Here is a 22,791-nt window from a genome sequence, read left to right as displayed (position 1 = left end):
ATGACGCAATGGACTGCCCCGAGTGTACATGTTGTCCACCATGGACTCGTATGTGACCACTTTAAAAGTACCTCGTTTCCAGGACTTTGGGGTTTTGAGTCCTATACATTCGTGTACATTAACGATCACATCTGACCTGGATCCAAGGCCACTTTTTGAGTGAGGACAGATTTTTGCAAAAATGTAGCCAATAATATCTGAAAAACCATGAAGTTGTTGGAATTTCGAGCTGAATTTTGGTATACAGTATGTTTTTATATCAATAAAAAAATACAGATTTTTTTGCAGTTGGGATTTTAAAGGGAAAGATGTCCCAGCGATGAACCAAAGGGCTACCAAATTCAGCAACATTCCCAAATTCAGAAGTTGAGGCCGAAAGATCCAAGAGGCCACACGGCCTAGAAGTCAAGTCCTGGTCATTTTCAGAGTCAGCAATAGAGGGAATCTCTCTCTCTGTCTATGATCCATCGCATCACTTTTAATTTAGAATAAAGCTACGAAATGAAGAAGGCAAGAGGAATAGTTCCCATTTATCTACAATAGCTTTATTATATACAAGTTACATAAGCAGCAGCAAATATACAGACACCTACATGTTTTAATGGCTGTGAGATGGCGCCAAGGGGAACATAATAAGCTTGTGTTCAAGACAACCAAGACGCTTTGAGTGTTTCTTTTGATACAATGGTCGAATTAATGGGCAATTTTTAGGAAAGGTGATAATTTGGAGTTATTTTACTCTGAGAATATTTCAGGCTCCTGAATTGGCAGATGTGCCTGACCTACTGCAAGATTCTTGGACATGGCAATTGAGCTACAGCCTGAGTGATGAAGTTGTTAAGAAAATGCTGTTTATCACGAATATAAATCAAGAATTTGAAAAGGAGCCGACCTTTTTTAGCTTTGTATTTTACAATTCAGGAGAAACTAGAATCTCTTTTAGTGGGAGTCAAGAAGAGAATTGAATCTCTTGCATACCAGTACAACACATGCATATAAAACACTTGAGTACATTTATATGAAAATGTTAAAATCTTGATCAGAAGAGAACTTAAGTTAGATGCCGAAATGTCGAATACATGTGATAAAAGTTTGTGTATCTCACTGCAAGAATTGCTTGTTTCTGAATGAAAACTAAACGCTTAGAAAAATACAGACTTTCAACTTATACTTTTCATTATAGATTATATCAAGAATTGATAAAGACTAATCTTTATCATTTCTTGATTATGCCTGTCTTTTAAACTGGTTTCACAATTCAAATTGGATTACAACACCATCCTGCCACTAGTTGTGTCACAGCTAAGGCTACACTTAAAGGCCCAGTACATCTGCTTTATCAACAAAATGACCCAATTACAAAAAGTTCACATGTACACTGTGTACATGTAGGTCTGGCATAAAGTAGCACATCAATACAAGACCTTTATCATTTCAAACACTGTGAATAATAACAGTCACTTTTTCAAAAGTTTAAACATGAGATATACGTACATGTATGTCATCGGATAATTTGAAATTCAAATCCTCATAAACTTTTTTATATGATTACTGGACCTTATAAAGCTGACAAAGATTTATACAATCTGCAAGAAAGGCATAAACATTGATGGCACATAATACAATAACTATCTGCAATATAACTCAAAAATTACTCCAAGAAATTGTTCAAAATCTTATGAGTGATTTTCAATCCTGATATCATCAATTCAACACATTCAAAGCAGAAGTTGATCTTTTTAAAGCAATTTTTGCTTGGTAACTGGCATATTTTACATTCCACTATCAACTGATTGAAACTGCCTCCCTAACAATCAAAATTTGTTCCAACGAGAGCCTTTGGCGATTCCTTTAGTAAACAGTCAATGCAACGACCTAGAAGACAGAAATTGAAAGCCACAGCAATGTCCCACACATAGTAGCACCACAGCCCGTCACCACCATTTTGATACCTTCCCTAGCTATTATGATTAATCTCACATATCTCTACTATTACTGATGACCTAAATACAAAAAGTTATGGCAAAAATTATTATAACTAATTACTACTGTTGAATCGAATACAGCAGAAATTTGGTAACAAGACCAACTGTGTCTACGCTGTTAGTTCAAAATTTGAAATTGAATATGAGATTTTTGATTATGTAAATACGTACCAGACAAAAACGCAAATACCGTAGGCCATTTAAGGCAGATTCAGACTCACTAAATTTGTTCAAATTAGGCTTGTTTTGCAACCAGATTTCCCTGCATAAAATCATAAATGAATTCCATGATCATGTACATAATTACCAACTGAGTCAAAAATAATATACAAAGTTAGGGAGGCTTAGAAAGGAATAAATAACATATAATGTACTCTCCAAATAAATACTACGTCAAAAGAGATAATTTCTCTCAAACTAATTACAAACATATTTCAACATAACTTGGTAGAGAATTAAATTGACCTGCCATAATACAAACTGGTTAGATTTTTAAAATTCTATAGTTTCCAAATGCATGGAGTACGCCCATCAAATATCAGCACTTCTGCACTGCGAGTCAAGTGTTATCAAAGTGAGCATTGCCCTACATAAATTCTCTCAGTGTCTCTCTCAATCAGACAAGTGTTTGTCCAAAATATTGTTAGGCATACCTGTACTATCACCACCAACTATCATAAAACTGAACATGGGCCTACTCACTTTCATTTTCTATTTCCTTTCTGAAGTTCAACGAGATTAGAAAGTGTAATTTTAGATGATTTTGTCACTTTGTCAAAAGAATATGATATTACCTGGTATACTTGAACTAATACTCATAAATTACAATGACAAAGTTCACCACGAGATATATCTGTATGTACAACTATGGACAACTTTCACATTCTATCACATTTTTGAGTCATCGATAATCATTCGATTATTTTCTGAATCAGAATGACAATAAACACCTCCAAAACAAAAAAATGTTTTTACAATGTCTTTGATCAAAATGCCGGCATTTCAAAATGATCGATTACAAAAAAGGTTCAATATCTTCAAGAAACATAAAAATCCCCCTCTCGCAATACAAAGACAAGCATATCAATGCACTAGAAGCTCCACATAAAAGCAACATTGTATACAACATCTTAATTGGACATTGGAGATGCTTACAGGTTCATTTTAAAGCCACAGGAATTTCCAGGTTTGCAGTTTTGTTATCATGTGGTCTAACAGTTTTATCCCTCAGCAATATAACACAGCACAGACACACACATTATTTACTTTGTATGGCAATTTGAATTAAATTTGAAGAGTATTAAAACTACATGGCATATTGTAACATACACATGCAGTCATCAATAATGCAATTCCAAAGAACAGAGGTAATTGTAGACATTATTATGAATTGAAAATACCTAAGGATCGGTGCACATTTGAGAGTATGAGTCCAAAAAGCTGTCCCTTGACTTCCTAAGGATGCCAGCCTTCTCGAAAGTAGTTTAAGAACTAGCAGTGCCATACTCCACAACACAAGTCAGGAATATTGAAATACGAAGTCATGTCTTAGCATACTTCGATCGTGACTTAAGAACACTAATTTCTGAAAATGGCAAACTTAGCTCTTCTAGACTACCGGTACTACAGATTGTCACTGACAGAATTGTAACTTTCTCCCACCTGAGTACAAATGATAAAGACTAATCTATGACAGAATCAACTACATTTGGCAATGTTCCCAGCTTCGATGATTGTTTGCTGTAAGAACTAATCCCTTCACATACCTTGCACAATATATAATCTGCATACTATATGAACAACTACATGTAGTTAGAGAGTAAGTATATTCACCAACAGTTCTCAAAACCAAATTTCAATATTTATACATATAGTAGCACGTTTTGTTCAATTCAAAACATTACAGTGGTGATGAGGTAATGATAATATTTTGAAATAACCCACAGGAGTTCAAACAACTTCAGATGAAGTCTGAATACATATTGAACCAATATAGGATTAAAAGGAGACATAGGCAGGTGCCAGGTGGACCAGATAAAGTTACATGAAGTTGCCAATAGGCGTCTCTACTATCTCATGGTACATCGGCACTATTCACGCATGTACAAGGAATATATTTTTACGAAGTCCAACCAGACCCAGTCCTGGAGGCGACCAATTTGACCCCCTTGCCCTGTCTATAGTCCCCCTTTAAAGGTGTTTCCAATACTTCAGTTTTGCCCCAGAATATAAATGACTGAATCTAGAAAAGACAAAAGTGTTCAACTTTACTTTTTTAGCCCCTCTCCCTCTGACAATGATTGAATGGATGGAATGAAGTCAATAATTTACCATTAATGTACATGTATATACATATCAGAGTGCTGAATATGTGTTTATATAGTAATGTGGTGTTATAATATAACATCTGTATTAAGCTCACATACATGCACATGTATAAATGTGGTAGTTCCAGGAAAATCACATACATGTTCTTTGAAACCTGTCCACTGAGAATCATCACCACTCCATGGTCAAACTCGCAAAAAGCCACTTCCAATTAAGGTGTCATCCAACACAGACTTATCCATTATTGAATATGTAGGAGTGTAAGGTTATGTACAAAACACTGACTAGTATGAGACCACATAACAACTGCACATAAACAGAAGTCACATTTATGTACAATGGTTCTAGGTTTGTCCACAAGGGGGCAGCTAGGAACCAATGTAACGTCACAACACGACAATCCCGACAATTAGTATGGATATCACATGCCAACGTGGACCACTTAATTTCGTTTCTGAATGCTTCGACATGCACATCACACCCTCCTAGCACCATGCTGTTGTTTGGCTCCACAAGAAAATGACGTCTCAAATCTAGCAGCCACCTGCAGAAAAAAGATTAGAACTATAGCCAATGGCACAGAACCCATTATTTATAGGTGCAGTGCAATAGATGTACCTATCTCAGTACTTCTACTTTCTACTAACAAAGTTAAGGTTCGTTTGTCAAGAACATGGATTTCTCTGGAAACAACAAAAGCCAAAGAATAGCCAGATTTTGCTAACAGCTTGATTTTTATGTATCGCTCATTGCAGCAATAATTATCGCTGGTCTTTGCAATAACACATCTTGTTTGCGGGGTGATTAAGCTGAGGAGATATCTATTGTACAACCATCAGCTAAACTGACCAACTTACTCTCTCAGACTACAGGGAGAGCCCAACATGTGGCCGTCTTATCGGCGCTCGTACTGACGAAGGCAAGCTGATGAGGATGCCACCGACATTGTATCACCTTGTCGGTATGTTCGGCGACAATGACCTTAGGCAGAGGCTGCATAAGATCTCCTGAAGAGTAAACAGAAGAGACATGAGATGATGTACACACCAAAAGATAAATGGTGTGGCTAAATGGACAGAGAATTTTAAAATGGTAACCAAATCGTCATCACCATCATCAAAGATGGCCTGTTGGCCCATAATTGAGCCTTTGCCATAATCCTATTTCTCTTTTAGGTTGGTGGGCTGATCAGTAAAAGGTAAGATAGGCCAATCATCTATGGTTACCAGGGATGACTACTTGTAGTAAGCTTTGCAAAAGTGACCCACCCAGTGGTTTTATATTTCTTCTGCTTCTGAACTCGACATAGGATGAATTCTTGGAGGAACTACTCATGATGCACACTAACACAAGACAACACCAAATATTTCCAAAATACTGAACTTCCAAGACATTCAATCCATGGCAACTCAGTCAAATCCATCTGAAATCTTACCATGTAAATCTGTGAGTGATATATTCTGATCGTAAGATCCTGTCAATAAGTAGTAAGCGTTCGGAGAAAATCGTGCTGATCTGACGTCACCCGTGTGAGGTTTGAATGTTTGAACGACTCGACCGCCTCGGATGTCATACAGCATACACGAGGAATCTTCCTGCCCTGACGCGAGCAGACGTCCTGATGGATCCACACACACAGACGCAAATGCACTCCCTGAAAAAAGACAAGAAGTGTTCATAAGGCAAACTTGGCCACACATTTCTCAACTGATGGCACCACATCAAACCAATGTCTTCACAACACATTTACATAATCAGAAATTTCGCCAACATGATTAATACAGTCAAATTCTGATTGGGGACAATGCGCCTTTAACATCGTATCCTCGAACTTACCAGGACTAGGACTCTGAACAACGCTGATGGCAGCCGACGCTCGCAGATCCCAGAATCTTGCTGTCTTATCCTGCGATCCACTCACAAACATACAGCCACCCCATGTGTGTAGGGAGTAGATGTGACCTGTTCAAAGAAGTGATAGCAAAGCATGAAAAGAAGAAAATGATCTCAAACTGATTTTTTCTCTCCACAAATGCAGAAAATAGCTTAATTGGCTGGGAGAAGTTGTCACTATTTTGTCTCAAATGGTTCATGGTCTTGTCCGATTCTGGCAAAGTAAGTCTTTTTAAACACTTTCAGATGAAATGTAAAATATTGTTAAACAGCTGCAATTTCTGTGTGGAATCACCAAAAAAACGATTGCCATTTTCTCATGATTTTAGCCTATAGACAATCTCCTTACCCGAATGTCCCGATACGACCCGTATCGGTGTGCCAGTCTCACAGTCTGTGATATATATTTTACAATCACCCGCTCCTCCACTGATCAACAGGGATGACCGGTTACTCGAGTCTTGCATGAAGACCAGATCTCGTACGGTGCCATCGTGGTGGTTCAGTTCCAGCTCTGATGCTGCAAGGAGGAAACAGTGTTATATTAGTAGTGTGGTATCAGGAGCCGTGGTGGTGTTGTGTCTGACTAGCCGCCATGAGGTCTCTGGTTCAATCCCCACTCTTGGCGGGATATTCTTGGCAGGTCTCTCTGCCTTCCATGCCTTAGCACTTTTTACATTACAAAGCCCTATTCAAGAAATCACATTTTTAGTCCTTTTTGAATCAAATATTTCGCTGCCCACTCACCGACAGTCGCAAAGTTGTCGTTGTTGAACCTCAACATCTTGATGGTCTTATCGTTGGAGCCGGTTGCCACAAAATCACCCATGGGACTCCATGCACAACAATAGATGGACCCCTTATGGTGTTTGCCTCGTTTGAACATCACCTGCGGTTCCTCCGTCACATGGTCATCCCTATATGTGAAGAAGATAATTCAAACTCTTTCTCAATGAAAACAAAATAGGGATCTAAACAATCATTTTATCATTGAGCTACCATTAGAACGAAGGATCCAAATGTTTCTATCTTTGGTGGAGTTCAATGCCAGAAACTTTCATTGAAATAATCTCTTGGTGTTTTGACAAGCTTTTGTATTGCAAGAATGGAATGGGAGGTTCCCTGCTGGGTCTTAGCCTAGAATGAAAGATCTTCTCAAACATGGCTGAGAACTAGGACGCTTGTCTTTTGGTTTTCCTATTTCATGGAGAACGCAGAGAAGACTTGAAGCATTACAATTCTACACTGACTTACTTTAGCTCTGCTACATTTGGGAATGCACAAATTCGAAGAATCTTGGAATTTGATCCGATGGCATAGTACGTTCCTTCGGGGTGAAACGCCACCGATCGGATAGCCTGTTGATCCTCGAGGGTCGTCACTGGCAAGAACCGTGGTTTGTTGCCTTCCTGACTTTTCTGAAATGAAAAAACAGGAACGCAAAATTAAGAATGGAAACATATCAAATTGGCTCTTTCCGTATTAAAAGTGTGACACCACGGGGTCAAAGGTCATATCGCAATGAGTGTACAATACACTATCCCTGTAAATTTAGACTTAACTCTTGTTGAAAAAGTTATGGACCATTTAAGAACATTCGGTAGCAATAAAGCAAACAGGAGTACCACTGCCTGGGTAGGATGCTGGGCTATGGTAGGTCAACTTCAGTCAGGACTGACACCAATTAAACTACTGGGTGGAGAAGCAAAGAAGGGATGTGTGTCTTGCTCAAGGATACAGAGATGAAACAGTGGTGGTATTTCCAAATGTTGAACCCACAACCTGAGTACCTCCTGATTGCGAGATGGCAGCTCAAGCTACAATGCCACTGGCCCCAGTTGCTCAATCGGCATTAGAGACAAATGCCAGCCTTGGCTCATCTAATACACCAAATAGCGTGGTATCAACTCAGGTGTTTACCACCAGCATCATCTCATTCGAAGGACGAGTATTGCTGGCCAATTCTTACCTCAAATAGATTAGGATCAGGACAGAACATGTGCATCATAAACCTCGGTGGAGGAGACGGAAGATGGTAGAGCGTCATTTTAGCAGACGATCTTGAATTTTTTTCAGTTCACACAAACATATTTAAATGTTTCAATGCTTTCAATGTTCATATCCAAATGTTTCAATGCTTTCAATGTTCAAATCCAAATGTTTTTAGAATACTGTCCACCATCATCCCCTACGTGTTCCAACTATAATTTGGAGCAATCAATCCGTATAGAAGTGATCCAATTAATTTTTGACACACACAAGTACCTGTGACCGATATTTACACACCAAATCGAATCAATTGATCCATTTAGGGAGCGGATGCTAAGAAAATGTGCCAGATACCAAATGTCAACAACTTGATCTGACACGAACTTGAGGCTCGTCTCCAGAATTTTAGAGTGTGATATTTCACTTGCTACCTGATTCAACTACAGGTGCAGTTTCAACTCTGAAGTTGAAACTTCTAGTCTAGCCATGAACTTTCTGATGGTGTGTCAAAAGTTGTGAATGACGGTGCCACGGATTCACAAGCCATTATCATATGAATGGATTAGCTTTATAATGAAGCCAGACAAGTCAACATAGCTTTATCCTAATTTCCATCTATTGCCCAAAAGACCTGTCTGCAATATTTACTATGCTTTTGACCCAAATTGCCTTGCTTTGTTGTGGGCAAAATGACGTGAAAAAAGCGTTTGTCGCAAATGATATATCAGAGTCAAAGACTTGTTCATTCATGCCTGTCCGATCAATTATGCCACTTTTTTTCATAATTCATAATAGTGTTGATAATCAATGCACCTGTCACGCACTCTGGAGTTTTTTTCGATGAAAAATTGAGTAAAGACAAATTTACAATTCATTTCCATCAAACTTATGAAACAACGTCCATATCCACATAGAACTATGATCTTCCTTCCCTAAGAACTGCATGAAAACAAATACGCCTGAGGACAGAGAAAATCCTGACGAAAGTATATGTCCGGAAAAAATACACCCACAGGACAAAGAACAGAAACAATATCGCATAAAGATAGATGATCGTGTCACTTGGAAATCCCACAGGTACGACTATAACGGTTATCCAGAAAGCTCCAAAACCAACCAAAGATTTCAGCCCCACACACATAGATGTGTCTCCACAAGTTTCATACTTAAAGCACAAAGAATTGAAATCTGTGAAGTTTAAAAACTCGAAATATCATATTCTGTGGGGTAAACTATGACCTGGATTGACAATAGGTGGCTTTCAGCACGAGGTGTGGATATTCAACATGATAAAGACCGGAACAATCACGAAAATTGCCATCTATTCGATCATTGTGGAAACCAGACAAAGTAAAATAACCTCGCTTGAGATCTTGGGCGAATCACTGTCCATTCTCTACCATAATAATTACTGCAAATATCATCTGAGGTCTTTTGTATGAGGTGACACACTTATATCTCCAAGGTGTGTAATCATGAAATACCACATTGAGAAAATTCTAATAGGGCAAATTGAATTTTCACCGGAGGTGGTAAAGGAGGGTTCGTTGTGCTGAATGTTTGCAACAATGAAAGAATACATTCATGCGGCACTTTGCACTTTGGTCTTTTTTATCACGAAAACCACGACTCTGTCCAGGGGGTTTTCTGATTTGTATGGAAGTTTCATTTGGCTGACCACAAAGGCTTAGGTGACAAAAATCAGGCCAAATGAATCAGATGATCTTGGTGGACCATATTTTTTCCTTTCAGTTGGGTATTGATGACATTATTTCCATGATCAGAAATATGAAAGAAAGGTATGTGTTCAAATCTACCTCTAAGAAGAATATACATGTGCAATGCAAACAAAACGTTAAGTTCTCACAAGAACTAAAATTCCTTCATGTATCACTAGTATTAAATGACCATTAAACAGAACTATGTCTCTGTGATGTTAACTTTAAACGTGATGTATGTACAGTTTGTGATCCTCTCCCTGATTATTTCTTTCTACAAAAATCACAACTTAATTTATATGTGGGTGGTGTGTATTCCCCCGCCACCAAGGATATAACACTACAGCCACATCAATTAGTATTCATGGATATAATGCGTACTCTCATGCTATTAAACGATATTTGCAAAGCATTATATGCACAGCAAATGGTTAAAAAGAGAGATTTTTTGCAATAATTGATGCTGACGGGTCGGTCCAGTATCCAAGAACACCAATTGATGTGGCTGTTCAGATCAACTACATACATGCATGAACTGATGCAAGAGGGTATCTGCCAACTTCGTTCTTGACAGTGGCGTCACCTGTGGTGGACAAGAGAAGCAACAAATAAAAACTAATGTGAAACAAAGCAACTAAACAAAAGCAACACGAACGAAATAACATATTTCTTAAATTGTTCACTGTGTCTTGTCTGTCGATGCAAAGTTATATTGTAAAGAGGGCTCAAAGCAAAAAAGTGTTTAGAACAAATGATTTCTTGACAATGCCTCCCAAAATGAAACGAACACAAGATTTGATTGTTTGGTTGTGAAGTGTCTTCGCTAGCATAAGTGTCTCCATCTAGCAGAAGTACAAGGAACTGGTGGTTATCATGTAAAGCTGTATTCAATCAAACCAAAAGAAAAGTATGTTAAAGATTCAAAAAATTACATAAAACAAAATAAGGTGTACCAACAACACTCTACACCAAACACACAGCAATATGTGATCGATTTAGAAAAAGCAACACACACTGCAATCAGCACATCACATGAAATAGTGTCTGTTAATCTGGTTGGGGGCAGCACCAGGGGAATAAATCTCGTCGCCAAGGCGCTCCAATCATTGTTGCGATGCTTTCATCATGTGCTGCCCTCTAGTGAGTGATAGAGACTACTGAATTCCACATCATCTCGTTTTAAAGCTACAATTTACAGCTGAAGGGAATGGTTAAGACTACAATCTCAACTGTGTTTTCTAGTTTTTTAAAACACATCAACTATTGAAAATGGTTATTTCAAAAGATCATTGAAAGAAAAGTAACGAATACGAAACAGAATAACGTGACTCTCAACAATGCAAAATACAGTTGGTGAGTTCACGCAATGCTTTAGTGAGTCGGTGCAACTCCTTTGATCCTGCATGCAGAACACAGAAACCTCAAGATCATCTAAGATGAGTCCACTCCTGATGCAGAGTGGGAAAGCTTAGACTCCTGCCTAGTTGCATAACTACATCATTCCATGACCGCCAAAACAAGCCACCATTTTTTATCCGCCATGCACATGATACCAGAATCATAGGGATCGATCAGCCCAGAATAATTTGATACACACAAGTTAATAAACTCTACACATACTCTTTTATGACCAGGTTTTATTCTGTAGGTTTTGAGGTGACTGATCGCTATGGGTCTTGATTCTGATAACATTGTGCGCCTGTGACACATCCGGGACACCGTGGTGCTATAGGAATCCGTGATGGCAAAAAGAATATCCTTCGATCTGCTTGGAGAATGGAGAAAGCCAAACATTCCGCGACCAAGCCAGGAGACAGAAGGTGCCTTTCACTACCTGTGAGTCAATTTGTGATTCAGTATCATCAGTGCTGTCATTTCGGAGGTAAATTCAATGCAATTCCGAAACCAAGTGCAAGGAATATGTAGCCAGGGTGTATATATAATGGGGAACAAATGCATTTCACTCGAGTGTACCACCCTGCACCATGATGATGGAGCTGTGCGCTTCATATTCCCAAACCAAAAATGACACTCTAGAGCACAACCGGAACACATTATTAACTGAACAAACTTCAAAACATATTTACAAAACACAGCTGCTCTCAACTATTTCTCCCCCAAATCCTTCTATATTCACTTCCATATTGAAATAAAATATTCAATATAAACTACGTACACAGATGGACAAACTCACTAATGTACAAAACCACTGTACGCGAGAGCACAAGCCAATGTCAGCTATGTTCACCGTGGGTGGCGCGTACCTCTTCCACCAAGGATGAAAATGATGTGTTGAGTAAGTTTGAATTACCGGAAAGAAAAGCAAATTTCTGGTGGTTTTTTTCAATATTTTGATATTACCGGTACTGGTATGATAGGATGTCCATATCAGTTAGTAGCAATATGAACAAGGCTTGTAAAATGTGAGGCCTGAGGATGAATGTGTATCACCACCTAGTTGCAGCGTTGATCAAAGAAAGTCTTCAAAGGAGTAATGGCAAAAGATTAGGCCAGATTTTACAGTTACAGGCCTTGCTGATTTTCTGTCAGTTTTTTTTCTCTTTTTCCTCAATCATCCTCAGTGCCCAAAGGTTTGGAGTGAACTAAGTGTAAAGCATTCAACGTAAAATAATATTTACTTCGTCTAACGCAAAATGTTGATTTCTAAACAGGTCTTGTATGTCCTGAAGAGAAAAAAAATTACTCATGAAATAATTCAATATAACTTTAAGCTTTATCCTGACTTGATATAGATTTCACCTCAAAATTCTGCAAGGCTGAGAGATGGCTGAGAGATGACAACACCGAGCAGGGGATCGAAGTGACTGAAATGCAAGTGAAAGAAAAGGAGACACACTGAAATTGAAGTCAAAGCCATATGGATAGGCCACGGTCGACTGGAGAAATCCCCCCCAGTCTACGTGTAACAAGTTCCAACAAACTTTGGAATCGACACAAGGAGGTATCACTGCTGTTTCATCTTTGTGTCCTTGAGCAATGCACTTTTAAAACCTTATTGGCTTTCCTCCACCCAGACTCACTATTACTGCCAGTCGAGTACAAGTCCAATCCATTGGGATGAGATGAAGGGAAGGTTGACTCTAAATACATCTCAATTGAAATTGACACTCACCCTTGGTGACTGCATACTCGAGTTGTTGAGGCTCCGGTTGTCGTCATGGAGAGGTTTAGGGGGAATTCTCGTCGGGTCATTGATGTTACGATTCATATCTGAAAGTCGAAGCAACACTTTATACAGTAGGAATTGATAGGGGTTAAGATACCCCCACTGGAGATGGTTAACCAAGTGCTGAAAGCTGAGTTGCACCCAAGTCAGTATTGAAATTGCATTCACAGAATATTAGGAGGTGAATGTAAGAGTCGGAAGATTGCTGAATAGAAATGATGTCTTGACTCTAAATTTTCCTCTGGCCCAAGATGTAGCTAAAAGCACCTGACAGATTTCGTAGTGGATCTGCAGTTCTATCAAAAATGCTCTAGCCTTTTTGGAAATTGGACTCGATCTCCACTCTTTAGCAACCAGAGGAAACCCCTGCACGTAATGGCAACGTTTCGAGTCAAAATAGTAGAAAGCGTCTTCTTACCTCCACTTTGTCTGAGGGCACTCCGCAGCGGCTTCTGTCCTTGATTGGTGTCTGTGAAGATAGGTGACCCCTGGGGTTGGGGTGTCGTGTTCTGTGGCCCAGGTTTGGGAGTACTGCTCGTAGAATCTGTAACGATAACGACCAAGGTCAATGACCAATGACACAAATGGAAAAAGCTTGTTCCTGAGAGGAAGAATCAATCATTGAAGGTTGGGGAGGGTAGGTTTAGTTGAGAGGGTCCCATGCCCAAGGCTTAATTTGAGGCCAGGTTTTACAATGTAGGAATGGCCCACAACTTGTAACATGCCTTTGACAAGTCACTTAGATCCCTTCTTCGAGCACTTGCTCTGTCTTTAGCTGAGAGTGGGCCCTTTACAATACAAGGGCTATCTTGGTATTTTAAAGTTTCTTAGATTTCTTGACGGCGACATTGGCTACTGACCCCAACATATTTAAGCCACCGAGATCTGCCAAAAAACAAAAAGTATAGTATGATGTGTGTTATATAAACCAACCGTAATCAAATAGTGTTGTGCCTGTTAAATTGGAAAAACAGTAGGGTATTGACAGTGGTGCCATACATGAAGTGTCATTTTAAACCCACTCAGTCATGTCAGTGGATGGGCCAACCCCTTTGGATCCCCAGGGCCTACTAAAATTCCGTATGAAGTGAACCAGACCCTAATCTTACAACCAAATGATCCCCTACAGACCTGACGGCTTTGTCCACAAGTTTTGAATGTGGTTTAATTCCTTATCTCTTTTCAAAACCTCATGTAGGACATACACTTCCAAGGCTTGGACGAATCTTAATATATCTACAAGTGTTATTTTTTCGTAAAATGGACTACACACATACTACAGCCCAATGATTGCTTCAGATCGTTCTTCATTACACTGGAACATAATGTTGATTAGCCTAGCCATGCTAGCCTTTTTGTACACTAATTGCTAATTCCTCAGCATACCCGTACAATCCCCGGCCCCACAGCACATCTTTGGAAGATAGCTTTGCTGATCAATAATTACCGACAATTTGATTATGCTGAGGAATCTCAAAACCACTACAATCAAAATAGTACGCAGGCTGGCATACATTCATACATTGAGTGTGGTGGACAGTAACCTATGGTGGACTCCATGTACTCCCAGCAGGGCTATGACCCCAGTAATTATGATGATGATGATGATGATGACGATGATGATATCAATACCCTGGATGTCAATATGGGCATATCTTCGGCCAGGGAAACTAAACAAGTTGGCGAGACCTCCTCCCCAACTCTTCATTTTTTAGATCCTTCGGCATCGCAGCCAACAAACAGTTGCAGAGTTAGGCAGACTGCTTCTATGGATTCCGCAACCAATGGCTACAGAACATGTAGGAAGTACATGTACAAGTATGTCCATATGTGCACCAGTTTTCCGATAAACTAGCCAACTAAGCAAAATCAGCTGAGAAACTAAACAATATCAATCGTACCCATCCCCCTTAGCCACTAACTCTGTAGACTGTAGTCATAACACAAATTATGGGAGATGCTGAGCAAATAAAACAGTGACATGAATGAAATTATCCATCCATCATTCAACAATAATAGCATGCCTTTGCATCAGAGATGAACAGTTGCCTGACTTGCATATCAACTGGCTGTGCATAAATGTATGTAGATGATGATATTGAATTTGAACGCTGTATGACAACAATGCAAATAGCACTCTTCTCATTTGCAGAACTTCCTTCAAATTAGGCTCATCCCTACATGTATGTATCCCAAATCAAAAGGCTTCTATATACAGTCTTGATGGCAACACCAATGTCCATGATACTTCACAATACCAAACACAAACACGTATCAACTACCAGGTGTTCCAGTTTTTATTTCATTATCGAATGGCTTGTGAAAGGCTCTTTGCAAAGGCTGGTTATTGATGCCTTGGATTGAATATCCCCACTTTTTTCATCAAAGCATGAATGTGTGATCTAACACATGTAATATGCTGCAGCTGGAGCCAACTGGTTCGTATGTGAAAATCTGGGACTCGAAGGGGACACAGATGATTGATTTTGGCTTCCATGGCATTGGCACTGCCATTGCCATTCAGCCGCACTTATATTATTTGTTGAATAATGGGATTTCTACTTTCAATTTTGGGCTTTTGAGTGCAGCTTTTCCGTAATCAAACAAAAAAACAGGCCTCGGTACATGTATCACTTTGATATTTGACTGAGATTGTAGGGTAGGGCGTATAGCAGTAGGGCCCCTTGAACTTGAAAGTCCATGTACAAGAAGCTCTATTTGTCTAATATGCACGTACATGACATGTAATTATCTTCACAGCCAATATAATGTGGTACGCATAACATACCACAACAATAATGGCACAAAAACAAGAACGATTTTATCGCAAATTCATGTTCTAGATTGGTAAATCAATAGCCCAATATCCAGCTTGCTAAGCTAGAACTATTTCACCTGCTGCATCTACAGTGTAATGCACCAACGGAAGATGTTTCTTGTAACATGTAACAGCCACTTCTTCCAGCATCCTGTGAGTGGAAATATGTTATGCTCAAGATTGGTTTACAATGCTTAGGCCAGGATTTTATCAAATGAAACGAAATGTTTTTGGATGCAGACATGCCAGGCTCAAGCTACACTTTTACAGTACATGTACTTTACAATGTACACACAAAAAAGTTTCTGTCATAGAATCTACATGACACGCACACCTAGGAGTATGGACACTGTATGGTCATGATGATGAATGCCCTGCTGGACTCCACTTGCCCCGAACTAAACTGATATTCTCCACTGATGGATTTTCATACATTGAAAGTCATTCCTTCATAAACATATTCCTCGGACAATAGCAGATCATCTCTCGGAATGCATAAATATATATTCAAGGCAACCAGCCAAGAACTAACCCACACATTGACACGATGGTTTATTCTGTCCACACCAACCCAAAATTCTGAACAAGGATGGGCTGAACTCTATGCAAAAAAAATTGGTCAACCATGACCTGGAGGCCATTCTCAATCAATCATATTAACTTCAAATAGTGATATCTGGACAAAAGAATGCTAGATGTATCTACGTTTGTGCATTTGACACCGATTTCGAGACCCGTGACATTCCAAATATGAATTTACAATAGGTGAATAGGGTTGTGCTTATTCCGGGTTGTGCTTCCGAATGGACTGATTTGATCCGCAATCAGAACTTTTGCCAAATCTGCGACCAGTGACTGAAGTTCGATAACTATCATACAAGTATCTACTTCAATACTTGTCAGGCAATACTTACCAGAATTATCAAGTTTCGAGTTTTGTCCTGTTGGCGTTGGCCTGGTTCTGCCTGGGCCATATGGGTCTTCGATGTACCGATTGTCCGCCTCATAGTAGCGTTGTTTATCTGTTTCGTATAACTGCCTTTCGTACTCAAGTCGTTGTTTTTCCTTCTCCTGCATCTCCTTCTGGAATCGTTGTTTTTGACGAGTATATTCTCGGTATAATTCGGAATCTCGGGAATCAGAACTTTTCATACTGCCTGTGATGCTCTGGTGTGGCGATCCGGACCTAGGCGGGGTCATCACAGCGTCTCCATCATTCAGTGCACGGTCCCGACTTGTCATTATAGCTGGCGTGGAGGTTAGGCCGGGGCTCGGTGCAAGAGGTGGAGGTGGGGATCCCCTACGTGGTGTCTCTGCAAAACTTGGTGCACTACTTGCAATGCTGATACTAGATGACATATCATATGTTGCTTCGTCGAATAACTTATCCACCGATGTATTCATCATGTTTCGTTTCCCAGGTGTAGCGTTGAGATGAAAACCTGCGAATGATCGTGACATCATACCCATGTCCATCGACATCCCCATCCCTCGACGGTTCTGCAAACCCATCGATAATCCATCCAACTGTGGAATCATTGACCTTGACATGATCTCCGCGGAACGTGGTCGTGTGCTTGGCATCGCAGAATGTGGAAATGTTTTAGGTTTGATCGGAGTGACGAGGATTTGTTCAGACCACGACGCCTCAAGACACGGTTTCACAAATGCCTTGGCATCAACGTGGAGATTCTTTTGCTCGAATGGACATGAAAATGCATCATGTGGAATGCTTTCTAACCACGAGAGAAGACTCAAATCCGCATCGCTGACTGGAGCACCATTCAACAATGGTGGTATTTTGATCTCTTTACAGTCCGATTCTGTACTCGTTGCCTTGTGTTGGCAGAAGTCGACACACGCCTCGTACATCAAACCTTTGATTAAAAGCTGAACTAATCGATCCTGTTTTGCAACTCCAGTTGGTTGATCCAATCGTCTGTCAAAAGGTAGAAACTTCTCCGTCAGTTTGTAAGCATTTATGAAACACTCCACCCTGGCATTGCTAGGATTCCAATTCTGATATTGCGCATGATCTGATAACTTTGGTAAAGTCAGTAATAAACACAGTGTGCTGTACTCTTCCTTATTGGGGCAGTATTGCTCCAGGGCATTCAGACACTTGACCACTTCTTCTACCGTGAAATCATTATTAGGTAAGGGGCCCTCAGCTTTGATGCACAACAGTTCAAGATATTTGTGTTTGTGTACAATATAGAGAAATTGCTTCATTTGAAATTGTTCTAACCCCTGCAACGGGTGAATGAAATCGACAACGTCATCCCACTGTCCGTCCAAAATCAGCTGTCGCATGAATAACATATCATCTGAATATAATCCGTTGATTAATCCTGTCTCCCGTTCAACAGACATCAAACTTATATTCAAGTCTCGGTTCTGGAGAAACTCCAGAACCATTTTGATGACGTCCTGCTCATCGAATGCAATATTTGTACTCGGCATTTTGATGTTTCAGTTTCACTGTTACCTGTAAAAAATATGAGATATATTCCTCCTTACTCTAACATATCACGATAAGAACACTGTAACGTGTCCTCTCATGCACCTGATGAGTCAGTCCTTCTGAAACTGTCCCTCCCAACACAAGTAAAGCGAAGTCATAAAATGTACACAAAAATGTACACAAAATGTACACATTAGCTCCAGAAAATGACAGGACTCTGGACAGACTATGTTTGAAAAGCTGCCATTCAAAAACTATCAAACTGATTATGGCGATTTATGTCTTAATTGAAGCCTAAACATTTGATCTATACAACGGCGTTGTTAATTCATATGAATTCCTCAAGGTTTCGACGTTCACGGTGTCTTTTCACCCGGGTAGGCTGGCTTCAGACCTCTCTGGTCACCATATTCATGACATTTGAAATGTGCGCATGCCCGAAATAAATTGCCACGAACCTTACCGATTGCGACATTTCTGCAAATATAAATAGCTTTAAGAATTATATTGATGATATCAACTGAAAGTAAAGAACTTATACTGCAGGAATATGTGTTTTTTACTGAGAATAGCCGTATAATCAGGATTTCCTGGGAATTACGTCATCGTAGCTTCCATAGTTCCAAGATGGCCGCCTCCGTGATCCTGAATTTTAATGTTGGAGTTTTGGGGCATGTTGACAGCGGAAAAACGAGCTTAGTAAAAGCCCTGAGTACTGTTGCAAGTACTGCAGCATTTGATAAGAACCCCCAAAGTAAGGAGAGGGGCATAACTTTAGATTTGGGCTTCTCCTCATTCACTGTTGACCTCCCAGAACAGCTCCAAGATGGAAAACATGAAAAGTTGCAGTACACACTTGTTGACTGTCCTGGCCATGCCTCCCTCATCAGGACAATCATTGGAGGTAGTTATTCACCTTGGTCAAGTAACCATATCATCCTATCAAACTAATACTGGTCAAAATTGTCAATAGTTTGGTCTATTTGCTGTGTTATTTAGGATTTTGTGAGCAGGAAATGAAATTTTGCAACCGGCAGACGACGCATGCCATTGGAAAATGTGCCAAAGTGAAAAAGATGTTTCAAGACTATTTTCTCAGTTTTTTTGTCTCGTTTCTTGTAAGTGAAAGGTGACGAGGAGGATATCACTTCATTTTGAAATTCTATTAGTATTATTAGGTTAAAAAGTGAGTGAGCCGTATCTGTCAATCACTCGTCTCAGTCTCCAAGGCTAGGCACTGGCAGCTGATCAAATCTGACACTCTCAGCCAAGTTACCTGTCATCAGCAGACAGTCAATTCAATTTAGTAATTGGAGAAGATGCAAGCCCTGTTGAAACTGCAGAAGTTCAAGTATAGCAAAACAGTCTCTTGATCAGTTTCTCTATCATCTCATCCACAATTTGCCACTTCTCGATCTTTTTTTCTTTCAGGTGCACAGATCATTGACTTGATGATGTTGGTCGTTGATGTCACTAAAGGAATGCAGACCCAGACTGCCGAGTGTCTTGTCATCGGAGAGATCACTTGCGATAAAATGATCGTCGTCCTCAACAAAGTTGACATGCTCCCCGAGGCAAAGAGAGCAGCTGCCATTGAAAAGATGTCCAAGAGGTTATTGAAGACATTGGAAACAACCAGATTTGTTAACTCGCCTATTGTGTCAGTTGCTGCAAGGCCAGGTGGACCAGAGGTTAGTACGGTATGCCTATGGTTAACCTAGTGCTAGTCTGTTGTCCCATCTGCAAGTACAGTTCCAGATCCTGCTGAAAGTGGTGTCTGAGTATGCCCAACGGGTACAGTGATTCATCAAAAACTTATTACCGTAACGTCATGAAACTTATGTACTTTGTTACCTCCAATCACTGACCAATATCATTTTTCAGGGTCAAGGAACAGAGGTTATTGATGTTGACAAGTTGATAGAGGCCCTCAAACAGAACACATACAAACCAAATCGTAGTCCACAGGGAACCTTTATCTATGCTGTGGATCACTGTTTCTCAATCAAAGGGGTTGGAACTGTCATGACAGGGACCGTCCACCATGGCAGTGTGTCTGTCGGAGATGTAAGTGGAAAGTTTGTTTTTAAATCCATGTCTTTTTATCTGTATTATTTGTGTTCAGGTGCTCTCTGCCATGTCAACTTTCAGACAAATGATATAAAGTAGACGAGCAGCTACAGCTGGAATGGTTACTCCTCTGTTGAAATCAAGTTTAAAACTTCGCAATTCAAGTCATGAACTGGCCACACTTATGTTTTATACTTGTGCTATTATAAACTATTACAGGTTCAGAACCCTGTCGGCATTGCATAAAATTTCATCCTTTCTTGCAGACAGTTGAGATTCCCTCCATGAAGATTTCTAAGAAAGTGAAGTCCATCCAAATGTTCAAGCAGCCGGTTGAAAAGGCAATTCAGGTAATCACTCTAAAAAAACAGGTTTAAACTATTGAAATGTTGTCGTATCACAACTGGGCTTTGATAAATAAATGCTATGTTGGCAACCCAAACCATTATTGTCTCAGATCACCAAACTCTCTCCGCTCTTTTGCCTTGGATCACCTATGGATATTTTAGCATGGTGTGTCAGTTTTCACAGTGCTGCAATCTCTCCTAAGAGATGAGATAAGAGTGACTAAAAGGCCACGTTGTAAAACAGATATCTGCCTGGGGACAGCTGTATTGATTTATTGTAAGGCAGCACGTGTTCATCTGAAACCTAATGCAAAATAAAGCAGCTGCAGCTGTTGAAAATTGAAAATGATTTGTTGGTGCAGGACCTTCGATGAAGTACACACTTGGCATAAAGGGACAATGTAAACTAGGCCTAGAAATAGGATGTAAAATTACTTCCGACTCGTCCTAGTACATAGACTGATAGAGTTGAACCTTTGAATGAAGACAGGGTCAGTTGGCCAATGAACTGGGCCACCGATTGAAGGGCATGCAAACCATTTGAAAGTCATCTCAGTCTAATACTCAATGGCGAATGATTCTATCACAGAAGAAGAAGGCCTATTTAGTCTTTGAAAAAATAACATCAAAATGATGTCACATTCTGTTATCACTTCCATTTTCTTTTTTTCAGGGTGACCGCGTTGGAATCTGCGTCACTCAATTCGATCCTAAGCTTCTGGAGAGGGGACTAGTCTGCAGCCCTGGTGCCCTTCCCACAATCTCCGCTGCCATAATTTCAGTCAAGAAGATACCGTATTTCAAGGGTAACGTCATGACGAAGGCAAAGTTTCATATCACGATGGGACATGACACGGCCATGGGGCGGGTGTCATTTTTTGGTTGTGAAGAGGAAACCCCTGAAACTGCTTCAATGGATTATTCCAGAGAATATAAATACCAAGATGAATTTATAATGACCGATAAAAAAGATGGTGCTACTGAAGACAATTATTTCCCAAAACGTCAATATGCGTTGATTGAGTTGGAACGACCTTTGACCTGTGCTCCAAACTGTTTGGTGATTGGTTCGAGGCTTGATACTGATATTCATGCAAATGTATGCCGAATTGCATTCCATGGCCAAATGTTGGAAGCGATCACGGACATTAAATATCGCGAGACAGTTTTGCCAAAGTTGAAGGTTTTCAAGAATAAAAGTCGCGAGGGCTTGGTCGAGAGGGTGACGGATGAATACACGATTATCGGAAAGGCGTTGTTTAAGAAGGAGACAAATCTCAATGCATTTGTTGGCCTCAAGGTGTCGCTGTCCAGTGGGGAGCAGGGCGTGATTGAAGGAGGATTTGGTCAGAGTGGAAAGTTCAAAGTCAGAGTGCCAAGTAAGTGTTATCATTTCACTCCAATGAAAAGTCCCAGGAGCTCGAGATCAGAGATAAGATCAGCGTGGAGACTCCAGAATTGAGCGTCACTTTTGAAATTATGTTATTTGTCTTGATTCTTTTAGTCTCTTTCACTTGACATCACTGAATGAAGTGAAACCCTGCACTTATTTAGTCGTGTCATTATCTATGTGCCCCAGTCCTATCCTTTGTATTCTTTACCATTGATGAATTTGTCTTCCACTTCAGATGGTCTTCAACCGACCACTGTCCAGAGATACGCAGGAAAGAAGAAGGGCAAGAAAGGGAAAGACACAGGAGCAGAAGAGGAACCACCTGCGGCAGAGGGACAGGAAGCAATCAAAATATTCCTTAATTTTAAACGCTTCATCTACGATCCAAAGAAACAGATGTTCCAGACATGACAAGGATGAAGACTCGTGTACCATAGACGTTGTGTTTCTGTCAAGTCAATGGTTGATCACTCTTGGTACGTTGGTTGCAAGGCACAGATGATGTCAATTGTTGTTTTGTATGCAAAGGGCATATCTGTGATTCATGAAAGATTAAAGTATTATATTGTGGAATAAAATTTTAGTTCAAGATTATTGCT

The 22,791-nt window shown here is 39.9% G+C and overlaps 2 protein-coding genes across 5 annotated transcripts; one reads left to right on the top strand and one right to left on the bottom strand.

Annotated features, from left to right (window-relative positions):
* Nucleotides 1–523: 523 nt before the first annotated feature.
* On the bottom strand, nt 524–18,790 carry LOC135501125 (WD repeat-containing protein 47-like). Of its 3 annotated transcripts, XM_064792954.1 has the most exons (12): nt 16,833–18,790; nt 13,519–13,644; nt 13,047–13,144; nt 12,553–12,597; nt 10,440–10,496; nt 7,461–7,624; nt 6,954–7,123; nt 6,556–6,726; nt 6,150–6,275; nt 5,749–5,967; nt 5,171–5,320; nt 524–4,857 (listed from the first exon to the last, which is right to left on the bottom strand). In XM_064792954.1, exons 1-11 carry the CDS (start codon nt 18,379–18,381, stop codon nt 5,175–5,177), a joined length of 2,871 nt encoding a protein of 956 aa, XP_064649024.1. In that variant the 5' UTR covers nt 18,382–18,790; the 3' UTR covers nt 524–4,857; nt 5,171–5,174. The 3 variants fall into 3 exon arrangements, with proteins under 3 accessions (XP_064649024.1, XP_064649025.1, XP_064649026.1); XM_064792955.1 differs by lacking the exon at nt 10,440–10,496; XM_064792956.1 differs by lacking the exons at nt 10,440–10,496; nt 12,553–12,597.
* Nucleotides 18,791–18,926: 136 nt separating this feature from the next.
* LOC135501337 (selenocysteine-specific elongation factor-like) lies at nt 18,927–22,782 on the top strand. 2 transcript variants are annotated; one of them, XM_064793399.1, is made up of 6 exons: nt 18,927–19,136; nt 19,814–20,073; nt 20,267–20,449; nt 20,719–20,802; nt 21,473–22,178; nt 22,428–22,782. In XM_064793399.1, the coding sequence occupies exons 1-6, from the start codon at nt 19,010–19,012 to the stop codon at nt 22,601–22,603; spliced, it is 1,536 nt and encodes a 511-aa protein (XP_064649469.1). In that variant the 5' UTR covers nt 18,927–19,009; the 3' UTR covers nt 22,604–22,782. The 2 variants fall into 2 exon arrangements, with proteins under 2 accessions (XP_064649469.1, XP_064649468.1); XM_064793398.1 differs by having other exon boundaries at nt 18,928–19,286.
* The last annotated feature ends 9 nt before the right edge of the window (nt 22,783–22,791 follow it).

Source organism: Lineus longissimus, chromosome 17 (assembly GCF_910592395.1).
Source record: "Lineus longissimus chromosome 17, tnLinLong1.2, whole genome shotgun sequence".
Lineage (NCBI taxonomy): Eukaryota > Metazoa > Nemertea > Pilidiophora > Heteronemertea > Lineidae > Lineus > Lineus longissimus.
This window is presented reverse-complemented; position numbering and strand designations above follow the sequence as displayed.

What these genes read in the sequence shown, in the direction of transcription:
- LOC135501125 (XM_064792954.1), bottom strand. Translation starts at nt 18,381, where the DNA reads ATGCCGAGTACAAATATTGCATTCGATGAGCAGGACGTCATCAAAATG. An exon ending in CGAGTATGCAGTCACCAAGG is followed by an intron (nt 12,598 to 13,046) that starts GTGAGTGTCAAT and finishes TTTTCTCTTCAG; the next exon opens with GACATACAAGACCTGTTTAG. An exon ending in CGACAACTTTGCGACTGTCG is followed by an intron (nt 6,727 to 6,953) that starts GTGAGTGGGCAG and finishes TCCTCCTTGCAG; the next exon opens with CATCAGAGCTGGAACTGAAC.
- LOC135501337 (XM_064793398.1), top strand. Translation starts at nt 19,010, where the DNA reads ATGGCCGCCTCCGTGATCCTGAATTTTAATGTTGGAGTTTTGGGGCAT. An exon ending in CAAGGCCAGGTGGACCAGAG is followed by an intron (nt 20,074 to 20,266) that starts GTTAGTACGGTA and finishes ATCATTTTTCAG; the next exon opens with GGTCAAGGAACAGAGGTTAT. An exon ending in CGGTTGAAAAGGCAATTCAG is followed by an intron (nt 20,803 to 21,472) that starts GTAATCACTCTA and finishes TCTTTTTTTCAG; the next exon opens with GGTGACCGCGTTGGAATCTG.